Source organism: Pagrus pagrus (genome assembly GCF_965226575.1).
Source record: "Pagrus pagrus genome assembly, chromosome: 23".
NCBI classification, from domain to species: domain Eukaryota; kingdom Metazoa; phylum Chordata; class Actinopteri; order Spariformes; family Sparidae; genus Pagrus; species Pagrus pagrus.
In genome coordinates, this window is record NC_140205.1 from 11,769,133 (window position 1) to 11,785,852 (window position 16,720).

Below are 16,720 nucleotides of genomic sequence, written 5' to 3' on the forward strand. Positions count from 1 at the left end.
GTAAAGTAGGAGTCCCATAACTACTTAAACATCAAATTCAAGGGCTTTTCAGGCCCAGTTGCCTCAAATTCGAGTACCAAACATGGCACAGTTTGAGGCATGAATGAATGTTAATTACTGTTACAGCTGAGAATTGTTATAATGAGAACTAGCAGCCTGAGAGAGAATCTTAAAAGTGTGAATACTTCCCACTCCTGCTGTGTCACAGCAATGGCAGGAACCTGCAGGAAACACACATGCGGACAGCGGAGCGTAGCATTTTTACAAAAAAATATAATCAAAAGAACATTTGTCTCCCAAACATTTTCCATGACCCATTTATGTCTATTTTCAAAAACCTACAAGGCCTTGAAGGATGTCAGCACTGTAGAAAAACTCACATCACATCATGGGATTCATCCTCTAGGAAACATGAATGTATCTTCATGGAAATCCATTCAATAGTTGTTCGCTCGAACAGTATAATTGCTGATTAACGACGTTACCATATTCTGTTACCAGACCCTTCTGTCATCCACCCACTTACCGACAGATCATTTAAGACGGGACCCCAAAGTGATGCCTCTCAAAACAACAAACGTACAAACAGCCAACCAATCTACACATTTGCAAAACATTCCTTTATTATAAATAAATCTCCTTTTTGTATAAAAACTGGCATGCTTCAACCATGGCATTTTACAGGTTCACAACCCAAGGCTACAACCCGGTTAGCCAAGACAGCAGGAGGAAACACACTCATCTCATTAAGCAAGGGCGATCCATCAGACAACGGTGAGACAAGAATGAAAAAATCGTCACAACCACAAAAATACTTACAAGTAGAGAAGAACAACAAACATGTTTGAGTCTCATAGATTTTCTCTTACATTTCTCTTTTTAAATATCTTTTGAAAATGTACTCTGTTAAATCTCTTTCCCGGCCCCACCTTTGCCCTTTTAGATATAATGTCTACATGGTTTCTGAGAGGTTTTTTTTTTGTTTGTTTTTTTCATCTTTTATCTTTTCATGTTTTTTTTTTTTGTTTTTTTTGGGAGGTTTTAATAGTTACTCTGTCCACCACAGTGTCCTGTGGCATGTCACTTTTTTCATGTTGTGTCTTTTTTTTTTTTAAAACAGGTAAGTTCATGGTAGGACCAATGAGTTGTGAGCAGCGGGGAAGCAGGCACACTGACTGGCTGTTTATGTGGTCCCACCTCTCCGTGGTTTGATGCGGAACAATACAAAATGTCTCATGCTTGGATTCCATTGGGCGCTCTTGTCCGTCCGCCGGGTCTTCGGCCGATCGGCCAAGAACGACGGCTCCTCTTTTCGTTTGGCACTGCCCTGAGACACGCCCCCCCCTCACCTTCTCCTTCTTCTTCTTCTGTGGTCCCTTCAAATGGCATGATTGCTGTAGCTGACATATGTCGTCTTAGTTGATGAAGCTGCGTGAAAAGGTGGAAAAAAGGAAAGGAGTTGGAGGGAGGTGTGGAGAGGGAAAAATAGAATGGAAGCAAAAAGACAGATTGGAGGAATGGAAGGGGGAGAGGGAAGGAAACAGATTAGAAAGAGCAGCTGAGAGCAGATTTTGCTACAGATGGTCACGTAACAGTGTCACGTCCACAGTCCACCTGAGTTGTTGGGGCTTTTTGTCAAACCCATTATGTCTTGTGTCCCCTCAAGCGTTCCATGGTAAATGTCAAAGTTTTGGCAGCGACCACAGGCGTCTAACTGCGCCATTGTTATACGCTGATGCTTTCATACAACCCTTTCTGTCTTTCACTCGTGTTTCGCCATCACCCTGCTGGAATAATGGAAAAAGTCCTTGATGAAAAAAAATAAAATATAACCTGTATCAAAGAAATGAGTGTTGAGTGCATGCAGACTGGGAAAAAAAGCTTTTTATTGATATTTTCTGAAGAGCACTCTTAAGCAAAATGTCAAGTACTAGAAAAAAAGAGTAGAGGCTCAGGTACATGCATTCTGCCTGTCACCATTGTATAAATAAATTGCTGCTCGGGCCATATGGAACTTTTTGCAAAGTGAAGTATGAGAAGGCAAAGTAACTTTTGTCTATTGAATTAACTGTGACCTGCTTTCTTCACATCACATGTTAATAAAGTGCCAACACCTCTACATCCAGGTTTTGCAGACTGCACAGGAACACTGAGACATCCATGTGTTTATGTGATTAGATACAAACCGTCTTCAAACGCCACCTACACCCACAGCTATTAAGAGAAATGCACACATATACACACGCCAAGGGACTTACAAATCCACTTACATTTATAGATTGATGGAGGCTCACACAAAAACATGCATGCAATCGCACACACACACACACACACACACACACACACACACACACACACACACTCCTGTCATTTCATCTGCAGATTGCTGACGCAGGAGAACCAGCTCGACACAAAATAGAGCTTTGAAGTGGATGCAACGGTGCGTCACTGTCAGAGCACGGGGAGAGCGCACCATGCTATTAAAAAACTGTCACGTTTGCAGCTGTTTTGCCACGCAACAAAAAAAGTCAGGCGTGAAATGAATTGTTTGAATTGGAATTAAACTTTTACCTAATTAAGAGACAAACAGAAGGTTCAAGCAGGCAGAAATATACACAAGGGACATTTTTTGTTTGTCTGTTTGTTTGTTTGTTTGTTTGGATGGTGCTACTCCATCATGACACACAATTATCCCCATAATAATGCATTATAATGAAATACATATATATTATACATGAATAATTCATATTCAGTAGTATTCAGTTTTAATCTCTCTGAATGTGTGTGTGTGTTATTGTGTATGTATATTATATGTTTTTTTTTAATGATTTTTAGTAGTAAAATGTTACTGCACTTTAACAACTTAAAGGGTAACTCCACCAATTTTACACATTAAAGTGTGTTTACAGGTCTTGGGGAGTTCTACTGCATATGTGGAAAACAGTGGTATTAACCCTTTTGTGGCTCCGGAGGAAGCTGAATGTAATTGATACTGCATATTGCCTCCAGTGATGTCACTCAGTGGTGGCATTGTGGGTAATGTAGGCATCAGGTTTTAATTTGATCAAAATCGTTAAAGCAGAACCAAAGATATTAGCCATTTTTTATTTCATGCATTCTTCTTCCTGTTAAAAACTCTGGTGCCTACATTACCCACAATGCAACTAGCCACTGAGTGCCATCACTGGGGGTAATTTAGCAGATCCCATGCAGCTTCTTCTGGAGCCACAAAAGGCTTTATACTGCTTTTTTCACAATGCAGTAGTACCTCCTGACACCTGTAAACACACGTCAATGTGGAAAATTGGTGGAGTCACCCTTTAAGATCCTCAGGTGCTACTTTAAAGAGTTACCCTTTAAGTTTTACATTGTTGTACATGCATTTCTAATTTACTCATTCTGTATACTTTAATCTCTATGAATCCACGTGTTCTTAAGCTTTAGACGACCTTCTGTAATAAAAAAAAAAAAACGCTCTGTTGATGTAGTAGTTTTATTTAGTTTATTATATGTATAATTATAAAAATTCGGTGTTCTCTTACTCACTGTTGGTCTCCATGCTCTCACATAGTTCGGTCTTGACCTCTCCGTTGGGCCGGTCTCCTCCCTTCTGGGCCAGTTTCCCTGACATGGTGGCGGCTGTCACGATTGCCTGTATCACCGTCCAGGAAGCCATTGATTGGAAATGAGGAGAATTAGCATGGTATGCCTGTGTTTTCCTTCTTTATTTTAATCATATTCCACAAAAATCAAACCAATCAAATTGTCAATTGTCCACCTCACCTTAAAGCTGCGTTTTCGTTTGGGCACGTTCTGCTCGGGGTGGAAGAGGATGATGTAGACCTTGGGCATGTAGAGCATCCCCAGAGACACAGAGGCAGACAGGCTGAGAGAGATGGTCAGGGTGGTAGTTTGGATATACATCTAGGGAGGAGGGAGACACAGAGAGAGAGAGAGAGTTAGAGACAAAGTCATTTATCACATTTCAAGTTGTCAGAGATAGTCTGTGTAATCGTCCAAATACAGAATACGTCTGACGAGGGAGAGAGGAGGACAGATGGGACAAGGTGGGAAGACAGGAAGTAAAGGATTGTCTAACGAGAGCGAAATTAGCAGGAAAATGTGTGCAGTGACAGCTACAGGGACACGCAGGCAGGTAGATCAAATGGTATATGAAATGATGGCACCGATCAAGTCGCTTAATTGCCCGTGTGCTGCAGAGCTTGTCTCTTCATCTAAGAATGGGAAATGATTCTTGACATTTTTTTGGCGAGCTGAAACACCAGATGGGTGTGGTTTAATGCAAGTTGAAAGTGATAGAAATGACACTAAATTGACTTTCGGGCATGTTTGTCCTGAGAGTTTGGATGGAGTTTGGCTCAAATGAGCAGTACTCAAGTCTAATGGTAGAAAATATGTTTGGGATAAACAGAGACCTTTGCCAGGATGACTCATGACGAAGTAGATTTTTGAATTTACAGTGTGTATAACTATGACTTAGTAAATAAGAAACTGAACTGAGCACTGACTACCGATGTCTTCTGATGCTGTTACTATAAATACTATCACTGCCTGGCTGCTCAGCACAAAACCTGAGAAAAATATAACATTGTGTTGAAATCTGACAGGACACCATGATCTCACTGTCAACAGGACCCATCTTATCAACATCTTGGAAAAACATTTCACAAAACACAACAACATTTCGAAAAATCTGTTTCCCGAAATAGTGAATGAAGTTAGTCTGCAGCCCAGTACATGAGACACTTCCAGGAAGAGAAAACATAGTTTTTTTTTCAGAGATTGAACTGTTAACGAACAGTTTAGGGCGAGTTGAATGACTGCAGCTGTGCTGTCAAACAGACAGACAGGCAGTCACATACTGTTCCTTGAGGGCACTAGTTAGAGGGTATAGACACTGGACTGAAGGACAGATATGATGACGCTATGCAGACAGAACTGTTATGTACATCCCACTAAATTCAACCACTTTATTACACCACTTCAATTCTGCAGAGTAAGTCGGAGCACAGTTATAATGAAAGAAGAAGACACTTCGGCAGACACACATATACACACTGCAGTGGACGGAGCACTAGTCCTCAGGTCCTTAGTGGGCTTCACAGAGTAGTTTGGAGGAGGACAGACCTGACACAGCTGACAAGCTCTCAAGATATGGAGCTCATCAGGAGAGAACTGTCTGCAGCGTACTGAGAGAGACAGACCAAGGAAAGAGGGGTGAGACGGATGGAAATATGGGAGGGAATAGTAGAAATGTAAAGACGAAGTCTGGAAGGGAGAGTGATGGCGAGGCATGGAGAGAGGAGGGAAAATTAAACAAAAACTGATGTTATGAGATGGGGGCAAGAGAAGGGGAATGTGACTCATGGAGACACTGATGAAGTGAGAAAGCGAGCGAAAGAACAGAAAGACAACAGTGGCCAACTACACTGTCAAAAAGTGCAGAGACGCACTGATTGAGACAGTGCTGGTAACTGCAGTCTGACAAGGAGGAGAAAGTAGAACAGAAAGAAAGTAAAGCTGCACTGATAACTTGGTCGTGACCGCACACCTTAAACAGTTTCTGTACACGCCAATGTTACATTAGCGACATACAGCACAGATAATTGAAAAAGTCATAATGTATAGAAGTCCTGCTTCACATTAGACTCGACTTAATCTCTTACTATCACATACTGCTCAATAAAGTGCTACCCAACAACATACAAGAAATATACATATAGTATATATGTCAGACATTTTATCTTAAAAGTTTGCAGCTTTTGTCATTTGGATTTTGAACTTGGCCAGGGGCTGGGATGCCTTGGTTCCCACTTTTGCCTGCCAGTGGGCAAACATAACACTCAGGCATCTGATTGGGATGCCTCCTGGGCACCTTCCTTTGGAGGTTTTCCGGGCAACTGGGAGTAGACCCCAGGGTAGACCTAGAACTCACTGGAGAGATTACATATCTCATCTGGCCTGTGAACGCCTCAGGTTCCCCCGAGAGAAGCTGAAAAGTGTCTCAGGGGAGGTCGACGTCTGGACTACTCTGTTTAGCCTGCTGCCACCTGACCCCGGATGAGCGGAAGAAAACTGATGGATGGATGGATGGACTTATATTGCAGTTTTGATAATGTTATAACTAATTGTGCAGCCCTACATACACATACAGTAAGTACAAAATGGATAAGCCAAATGCTCACATCCTGTGACTAAATCATTTTTAAACCATGACATTCTTGGGACAAAAGTAGTAGGCAGGGTATGCTTAATTTTCTTTTTCTAATTTGGTAATTGAAGCCAGAATTATTTGTAGACTGTAAATGCTGTAAATATGCCTCTAGAATAGGTTTCATTTTGAGAAAAACATTAGGCCATTGGTGGAAAATTAGAAAAGGACATTATAAAAACTAAAGCGAATGTGACCTCAGAAGTTACTGCCCTGAGCTACCCCCGCACGGCTGTTTAACCAGAACAGAAATGAATAGTTCTATTTTCTCTGAAAGCAGTAAGTAATACACAACATGTGAGCAGAAACACATCCTTTGGGAAAAGGTGTGTAATTTCTCAGCAAAACCTGACTAGACCACAAAAACAGGAAGCGTTCAACAAAAACACACGTCTAATTAACTGATGCTTTAATAGGCTAGTTGAGGGTACCTGAATGCCCCTTTTTCTCCTTAGATTATCAGATTGTGTAATGGTGGCTGCATTCACATTTCAATGATGAAATGTCATTAAATACATCTACCCAAGTACTGTACTTAAGTACAATTATGAGGCACTTAAATATATGCATAAGTTACCTGTACTTGTACATCTGATACTTAATGGTCCAATTTCTAAGACTTGATTATTGAGTCTTGTTCCCATCTTGTTAAATACTGACACTTTGGGATGGTCAGTCTGCCACCAACCTATAGCGTCAGTATTTCATGAGCTGGGACTGAAACTCAATAATCAACTATCTTACAATTTGACCTTTATGTGTATTTCTAAGTGCTGTATCGTATGCAGCTGGACTTGTTTCAGTTTCTCGAAGACGTTCCACCTCTCGTCCAAAAAGCTTCTTCAGTTCTAACAAACTGGAGGGGAGTTGCAGGCTTTAAACCCTGTGTGGGTGTGTCCTTAAGGTCTCGTGTGAACTCTTTGTGTCAGTCATTGACCGAACCGGCTTGGGGAGAGGCGGGAGAAAGGGACTGGCCAACCAACCCAACCGATATGGCACCCTAACTCTGCACATTTGCACTTACAGTATGAGTTAGCAGGACTTAAACCCTACGACGGGCCATCAACCCCAACCCTTCCCTCACCCTTAATCTAAACCTAATTCTACCGTAAACAATAAGAAAAGGCCACATGCTTCTATATAACTTTAAAACAGTTTTTATGACTTCTTCTTCCTCTTCCCTGTGTCCTTGGACACTGCATTATGTAAAGCTCCTTGAATTGCTCCTGTGGATGAAATGTGCCATTTATAAATAAAGTAGCCTTACCTTGCCTAATCCCGAGTCTTAACCCTCAAACATCAATCTCAAGGTCTTAAACTTGGTCCTCGCTAATATAGAGTGAAAAAGAACACACACACATGCCTCTGGGCGTGAGTTGATAACATTGACAGTTGCCAAAGGGAACGGGGACTGCACAGCCAATAAACTGGAGGCAAACTGGCACACACAAACACATGCACACCCCATAGACATCCCAAGAAAACTAATTTTGCAGTATGTAAGTAAGTTTCGTTGTATTGACTAAATGTATACCTTTCGCTGACCATGCTCACAGTATACAGACAGTAAATATGAGCTTTACATGTAAATGACTTGGCTGACAATCCTGTGGTAGCATCACAGGGTGGGTCGGCTGGGGTTAAAGAGCCCTGCCTGCGGCTCCCCTACAGGCTTTGATAGAGGCTTAAACTCCACTCGCAATCCACCCACTTTCACCTCAACCACAACATCACACACGCACACACACACACACGGACACAAAGCAGTTGTAGTTGTTTGAGACAGATAAGCAATTACGCAAGAGGAAATAAGATCACGAGAGAAAGAGAGAGAGAGATTCGAGAGAGAATGAGGATTCAGTTTGCCATATTGTTTCTTTCTCATATTCCCTGCCAACAAATTGCACTCAATTGAATTGTACTGATACAGGGATCAGTGAGTGGTTGTATCAGAGAGGAACAGATGGAGTGTTTTCAGTAGGAGAGACGAAAGATATTGGAGAAAAGAACGAAAATGGAATGACCTGGAGAAAAAAAAAGCATGAATAACAGTGTAAATGACAGGAAAGGAGAGATTCCCTTAAGCAGTGAACTTGCTCTTATCTAACCAGCAGCGCGCCTGCTGATAGACGCTTCCATTACATCTAGCCTTCAGTCCAAAGTTGTGGCCTCCAGCTGTTATTTACCCAAAGAGACACATACAGGCACGCACTGAAGACTGAAACTGTCCTCCTCCACCCCTGCTGTCCACCGCTGATAATGGCTAAAAATGTGTGCATCAGGAAGAGGGCTCTATTATCCCAAAAGTCACACTCGGAAAGCAGACGATTAGCTACGGATGGCTGCACACAATGTGTTCCCTCAAGGTTTAAAACATTTACAGACGGAGGCTCGCCGGTCCGTGATAGGGAGAGATTTAAGAAGAGGAACAGAGGGGTGGAGTGATGGCTGATGTGCTTTTAACACCTGAGCAGAGAGAAAAGGGGACGGAGGAGGGGGGGACTGGAAAAAATAGAAAGAGAAAGAAGAATGCACTCTAGATTCTGTGGACAAATACTTGGCCGAGCGCGGTGCTTATTTTTATTCTTGTGGTTAAAGAAAGTGATGCTTTTGCTAAAATGTTGGTCAGCGTCAGTGAGTGATATTGCCCAAATTGACTCAGCGGTGCTGATTATGGAGGAGTGCTTTTATTGTCCTCTCAAGGGTACTCAGTTTAAAATATGCTTATCTAAGGATTTTCATTTTCAGCGCCTTGTTATTTCCCAATTAGTGGTAAAAGGATAGTTCCACTGTTGTTTAACACAGATCGGTAAATCTTTGTGATAACCGTCACTAATAAATGGTCAATTTATAGTTAATTACTAATTACTTCACTGTAAACAACTAATAAAATGCCTAAAATGCTCAGAGGGTTTATCAGTTGCAACGCTATAGTAAAGAATTGCTTCATAAATGGTTTATAAAGCATTTCATTGGAGTTGTTTCACTTGTTCCATTTCATCGATTGTTAACAGTGAAATAACTGTTAACTAATGTGTAATTAACAATTCACAATGATCACACACATTGTTGGTCCCCTCAGTCCCAGTAGGCCACAATCATCTTCTGGGTCAAAGGGTGTTTGTGACAGAGCTTGTTTTTAAGCCAGAGGAAGAGATGTGCTCAGGTGTCAGTGAGGCACAAGCGTGAGAGACGATGCGGCTTCATCAGACCTTATTCCTATTCAACGTGTCTGACACACAAGGAGGACGCTGTGCGTATAATGCTGCCATTGGCCAACTATTTCAATCGGAATATTCCTCCCGTTCTGCTGTCTGCATGTTACTGTTATCAAAGTACTGATTTCTACAGGGAGCAAAAACAACCTTTCGGGCAAGCAACCTACACGGTGAGCATTTGACGAATTGGACTGTGCAATAAAGTGGACCTGCTTGGTTTTGTCGATTTCATATCGGCAGTTGGAGGGGATGGTGGTGACGTTACAGGCAGGAAGGCTACCAAGCCAGTGACTGCAGTTCAAGACTGCGTTTCACCATTTGTAACTGGATATTTTTGAGGAGACCTTGGGTGTTTTTGACAAGACTTTTAGACATCTCCAGCCACGTTTGTGGCACCCAAAACAGGTAAATTAAGCAAAAACATTATGTTTTCCTAACCCTAACAAAGTGGCTTTTGTGCCTAAACAGAGCATAAGCACACTGTTCAGATGAAAAGTTTCATTATATCTATGGTTTGCAGAAACATTCATTGCCAGCATTTATTATGGCGATTGGGTTGGGATCGGAGTCTGCGGGTGGAGCAGAGTGTGACCTCCAGATACAGGTGGATGTGAGAGGATAAAAACAGCAAGACATATGGGCTTGATGCCAAATCCATTTTTTTCACAGGGAAATATGAGCATCATCTTATCTGACAGCGCATTGTAGTTTAATGTAAGTCACTGAATCGCTGTATAAGAATGCAATTCCCGGGAGACATGTCTGATCCCTTGAGACAGACAGATTGATAGTTAGGCCACCCATCAGTGAGTTAAGTGCGAAGAGAGCAGTCTTCTCTTCACAGCAGATAGCTGAAGCATGACAGCTTTCGTGGACTGCCATTCTGGATCGGCTTGGCTGTGCTATAGATACAGCTTGTGAACACTACATCAGAAGCAGATTAACTAAATTACACCTATCTTCTTCTGCAGACACTGCAATTTCCACAGAGAAGGAGGAAATATACGACAAGTGCACATTAAGTTTAAGCCCTGAAACATATGACGTATAAATGAAGAATGGCATTGTAACAGAGCACATCTAGCGGGCGCCTCGCCCTTTCAAAATAAAAGGGCACTAGAACTTCTAGAAGTAGAACTTGATCACTGCTTTAAAAACCTGGTTGTAGGGAATATACTGAGCCACACACACTCAGACACAAATCCTGACCTCTTATGGTTGATGAACCAAGACACGAAACACTCTGAGTCATTACACTGCTTCTCTGATTTATTGCAACCTCTTTCATATGTACCACTGAGTGAGAATAAGGGGTGGTGAAATCAAAGAGCTGTGGCCAGCAACATGACCAACGTAGCCAACAGCAAGAGGGAGGGGGAGACAGACAGATACAGAGAGACAGAATGAGAGAGACAGATGGTGCTTCGTTGTGGGTAAGTGGGATTGAGAACAAGTAAGTGGAAGTTAAAAAAAAGGAAGCAGGTGAACAAGGAAGAAGAAAGAAAGCGGACGAAGAGAAAGACATAATGATGACAAAGCATTGAAGAAGGACCATGACTGAACTGAGGAACAAAGTCCTGCAGCTTTGATGAAATAAGTTATTTTTTTCACACAGGAGACTTATACTGAAACTCACAGGTGTTCAACTTCACTGTGTTAAACCCATCAACCAGATTTCTGTTGTGTTGCCAGGGAGCTGAGTAGTTGCCTGTTGTCATTTGTTGGCATTGCTGTGCACAGTGTGGCATTTTTGATAAAGTATTTAGGGCAAAACCAAATTCAGAAGCAATTAGTTGTTGATAGAAGTGTTGACGTGATGTTGATGTTCACCTCTATGCTCCCTTTGAAACCAACATATGTATTCTCTGTTGTAGTTCTTGAGATTGGTCTTAAGACCGGCCCTGAGACCACTTTTTGATGCTCTAAACTCGGACTCAACTGCATTTTTACTGGGTCTTGTCTCTGTCTTAGCCAAAAGGACTTGAAAATGCATGGAAATGTGAATATTTCAGATCAATTTGAAGACTTCCTATGGTTTGCATGTTCCGTATTTGAACATTTGTGTGTCATGTAGCATGGGACTTGCACTGGTCTTGGCCTTGACTTGGTTTCAACCCCTAAAATTCTTGATCTTGTCTCGGTCTCGACACACTCTGGTCTAGGTAACGACATGGTCTTGGTTGAGGTGGTCTTGTCTACAACACTGCCCAACGATACCTTTTTGGTACTTTACTCTCTCGAAATTTGAGGTTCATTGGAGGAAACTGGTTGAAAGAAGTCTCACAGCTGAAGAATATCTGCCCCTCACTTGGAAAGTGTTGTAATGAATGGCTGTGCGTTTGCATAAGGATGAACTGATGTTCAACTCTCTGCTGCGGCGGAGTCGCTGGGATCTCGTGCCAGACATCACTCCTATCTCCTTATGTCTCCCAGCTCTCATTTAGAATAAATGACTACTGGCAGCTTTGTTTCATGTCCCGAGTCAGCCAACGGTCAGAGAGAAAAGAGACTGGGAACAAGAAAAAACACTGGGGTGAGAAAGCATTGTGTATGAGATTCATTCCCCAAAACGTCTTGTATCTTCCCAATCGCTTCATCATTTCCTTGCCTCATCTCTGCTCCACACTCCAAACTACCTTGTATTTCACCCTGAAATGTTTTCTTCCACCCCCACCCCTACTTCTTTTTTATGTCTGCCTATTTGTCTTCTCGAAACTCTTTCTGATTTAATCTTGTTGCCTTCTTCTTGACTTTCTTTCTTTGCCCAATTTCTCTGTTTTTTTCTTTCCATCTCAGCTCTGCTCAGTTAACACGCAATTGTCTGTGCATCGATAACCAGTTGAAATGTCCTGGATTGGTTCCTGTCCTGACCGAACCATTTTACAAGCAAGGTGACTTTAAAGACTGCCTGAGGGTCCTAAACTAACTTCACAGCACCATTTAGGTTTGTGCCAAAATCTCCTCTGTGTATGACACCTCCTGTTTCCATCCACTCACACCACGGGGCCACTCATCTGTTTAATCACCTGAGCCATGGGAGGGTAAGGATTTTTATTTATTAATGAGAGCATGACCAAACCAGATTTGCCACTTCTGAAAATGAAAAATCTTTTCTATCTTATTAAAATGATTTTTTTCATGACAGTCTTAGTTTCAGTGTGTTTTGATATGGACCAACTTATCACAGCAGTTCACAAATTATTGTAACTGCGCAACATATTACTTTTCACATAGCTTGAAAAAGTTAGTAAGTCAGTAATTTTGGATCCATAATAAGAAGCAGTGTGTCTACTTTATATATTCTGAAAAGGTGGACTTTGTAGATACAAGACATTAGTGGATGTTTAAAATATGTGTTTTTGGACAAATTCTGTTCTTTGTCCCGGTAGCAACAAAAGGTAAAACTAAATGACAGTTATCAGGATTGTTAGCATGGAGAGCTTAGTTCTCTCTTTAATAAAACTCTTCACATGAACCAATCCAAAGAACAAAAGGCTGGTACAGAGAAAACAGAAAGAAGCACAGAGCGCTACTGTGACTGACTTAAGGAAGCTGTAGTTTGGCTCGATCAGAAGGCTAAAGAGGTATAATAATGCCCGTTTTTTGATCGCCACACGCCACACTGCTGCCAACAAAAAAAAACTTCTACTGCACTGAGAGGAAAATATATCCTTTGTTTTTTCAACCTGTGTTTAATTTCACATTAACTGAAGCTCTCCTCGTCTGCAACTTTCAATAGGCAGTAAAATGCATCAGCACTCGTACAGTCATAAGCTGCTTAGCAATACAGCTGTAGTAACAAGGACAACAACAGACTGCTGAGAACTGAAATCTTTGCATTTTGCCACGCCAGATTTACATTTTTTAATGCCTTAGTGATTATTTTACTCTGAGAATAATAACGTACCTTTTTGTTCCATTCAAAAGGAAATGCATCTACTACCAATCTACAAAAAACATTACTTGCATTCGAGAACTCACAATTAAGTATCACTTAACTAATTAATTCAGACTTATTTAAATCCTTTTGAAGCACAAATGTTCCGCTGAAGAAAATGTATTAAGTGCACTTCTTTTGTCAATATTTCTGGTTGAGATATTGCACTGCAATTATGCAATTGACTAAATCCATATATTATGGGCTGCGAACAGTTTCTTTTTCACTGAACCCAGCTGCTTTAAATAGATGTATGCCGACCCCCTTAAAAACTGGTAGTGAAGAAAAATACTCAGTTAGTAGGTCCTAAAATAACTTCAAAACCATTAGTTCATGGCTACAGTGGGACATTTTTTTTTTTGTTTTTTTTTTCAAAAGGGTGGGATCTACCAGCTCATTTTTTTCTCAAAGAATAGTGAGAGGAGGAGGTGTTTTTTTTTTATAAATCTTAAGCATGAGACAGTTTCTTTTGTAGCTTTTTAGTCTCAAAATGTGCTTTATTCAGAGCTTGTTAAATCCTCAAGTTGCACATCTCCAGACGCCTATCACACACATTTTTCCAACACAGTGCTGTGATGAAAAGCTCTGACACAGGATTCTCCACCATGATATTTTAACTTTGTGTCAGTGCAGCTTAATTGGGCCCAAGCGTGGTCACTTCTTGTCCACAAGTGCCTCATTACTTTCAACAAAACTGCACTTAGAAATATTTTCCTCCAACGAATCCATACTGGTCTGAGGTCTGTGTTTCATAAGAGAGGGCACGGGGTATATTTTGCTACGTCTGTGTTTGCTCTGCCACAGCTTGTTAGTGTGCCTTTTATTGACTTGCATATCTGTGCGAGGTTCCGCCAGTGTTCTCGAGTCAAACAAATTCTGAGTCGTGCACAGAGGTTTCATTGTAATGCATACTGAGAGGGTGGCCCTGTTGAGAAAAGCTCGCCCTCCCTTTTTCTCTCTCTCCTAACTGACATGATTGTGGCCCCGCTGTGCACAGCTCCAGCCAATTAAAATGCCCAGCAAGGACTTTACATGGGGCATCATCAGTCAGCAGACTGCCGTCCAAGTCGCAGGGAAAAAATCGTGTCACACCTTGAGCATGTAAAATGGGATTAACTGTATGCCAGCTCCTCTGTTATGGATGTTAAATTGGAATTTCTCCACAGCTGACACTGTGCAATCTTGACAGAAATTGAGCTGGAAATGATACAAACACAGTTTCCCACAGTAGCACTGAGTTGCTATGCAGTCCCAACCCTCTTTTGTAATTCTAATGACATTCATCCAAGAAAAAGAAATCAAGGAACTACATTGATGGTTTGTTATTTGTTGAGTTTATTAAGGGAACACGAGTGCTCCTCATCTTTTAATTATGTTTTGTTGAAAACAGAATACTAACTCCTCTTAATCAACGCTGTTTTGAATTTGAAGTAAATGTCAACAGTCCCCCCTTTGCCTTACAAAGTCATCAACATATTGTCGTCTTGATAGTTTCCTTAATCATGCACTCATCAGTGTTCACAGAAATACTGTGTGTGCGTTGCTACACTGCCATGCTAATTATCGCTAATTGTGAGGAAGGTGATCAGTGCTGTTAGAGTTCACACTTCAAGAAGAACAAGCTCAAAGTTCACTTCACTCGGATGAAAATGAATTCAGCACACACTCGTTCACAATTTGAATTATGATTCACGTTCACGTTAATTTCTTAGATTTTTTTTAAATGAGCGGCTCTGAGCTGTTTTTACTAAGGCTCTCAGCTGCTCCCAGACTTACAGTAGTTTCATTAAAAATTCAGCACCGTGTAAAGCTATGGTTCATTACTGTAATCACAGATCGATTTGCTTCAGGTTATAGCGAAGTTATAGTTAGCGTAGTTGCATGCGGGGGCACCATTGCGCAAAAAGGGCAGTGAAAGGGAACCCTAGAGGGCACTATTATGTTTTATCTATACCATGGGGCATCCAAGAGCACGGCGCCAAGTTCGCCAGTGACAGCAAGATAAGTACAGCTCTGTTATTTTGTTACAGCGTATTCTAAGTTGCCGTATAGTCAAATTTATAGTGTGAACCTTAAATGTGCTCTACAGTAAACCTCTGACAGCTATCTGACAAATTAGGTAGACTGCTGTAGTGGTTTTATTTGCATGCTGGAGTAAGATAGAGGGAAATGTTAAATGTAACAAGCTGACATAATTTTTCGTTGCTTGTTCTGCCTCGGTTAGTTAGTGCCTCTTTGACAGTCTTCTCAGGTATAACAGTCTCACTCTACAAGTGGTGCTGATGCCCATATGTTAACAGTAACTCAAATCACACACACACACTGATGCAGCTGCTACTCTGATAGACACATACTGTGTTTGAAGTCGTGTATGTGCAGTCACATAAATGCTCTAACACACTCACCACGCCACCTCCACTCTTTCCTTTGGGTACTCACATACAAACTACTAATAGCGTGCCCTTTGTTCCGGTGGTTTAACACTTAATGAGGGACGACACTCACATACCCCTGAGACACTGAAGTTCAAGTGATCTTGAAGCACCGGCTGGAATAAGAACTCAAACATGGTGGCACTACCCCACAACTCTTTGTTGACCGGACTATTTATTCCCGATTCCTGATCTGAATGCTTCCTGTCATGTTGAACTGGACACCAGGTCGTTGCATTTGTACAGCAACGGCTTGAAAGGCAACAAAGTCTGAATTTGAAAAAGTGTATATCTCGGAAGAAGTTAAAGACTTCCAGCACAACTGCTGACTCAGCTGTTTTGCCTTTTGTTGAAGTCTTTGATTATCCATTTATGATTTGTTAGTTTTATTGTGCCGTGTCATGCAGTCTGTCTCTCTACAGTGTGACACATGAGGGATGAAGACGTGTCACCTTAGGCAGAGGTGGAAAATAAACAGAAAATACAACGGCATAAATGATGTTTGTTATTTGAGTGTGGTAAAAGAGATGTAAGAGTGATGGAGATGACTGTCGCAGCGGCTCCTGAAAGAGAATTTTGGATTTATACTGTTCTCTGCCTGTCGCTATCGCTCCCTCGAGAAGAGCTTCTGAGTGCGCGTGCACGTAAGCGTACTTAAAAGTATGTGTCTGTGACGGCAGCGCGTGCACGTGTATATGCAAGTGTGTGACTGCGAGCGTCTCGGTGTGAGGTCCCCCCTTGGGCGGCCCCCCATCCTTCAACATCTCCCTGTTTGATGTCAGGATCTGACACTTGCTGTCTGTCGCTCCTTATTTTCAGCCAAACGACCAAATCCCACTAGAACCCTGCAAAAGATTGTGAAAACCTATTCCTTCAAAAATGAATGAAAGCTTTTTTTTTT

General features: G+C 41.5%; 1 protein-coding gene across 6 annotated transcripts in view; it reads right to left on the bottom strand.

Moving 5' to 3' along the window:
* Positions 1–601: 601 nt before the first annotated feature.
* Positions 602–16,720, bottom strand: part of grm8a (glutamate receptor, metabotropic 8a) — a 251,995-nt gene continuing 235,876 nt past the window's right edge. For 4 of the 6 annotated variants that reach the window (XM_084345622.1, XM_084345621.1, XM_084345625.1 and 1 more), the window contains 3 exons: positions 3,784–3,924; positions 3,547–3,652; positions 602–1,428 (listed from right to left, as the gene is read on the bottom strand). In XM_084345622.1, coding sequence (XP_084201748.1) covers positions 1,379–1,428; positions 3,547–3,652; positions 3,784–3,924 — 297 coding nt within the window. In that variant the 3' untranslated portion in view covers positions 602–1,378. The other 2 variants (XM_084345623.1, XM_084345624.1) reach the window with 2 other exon arrangements.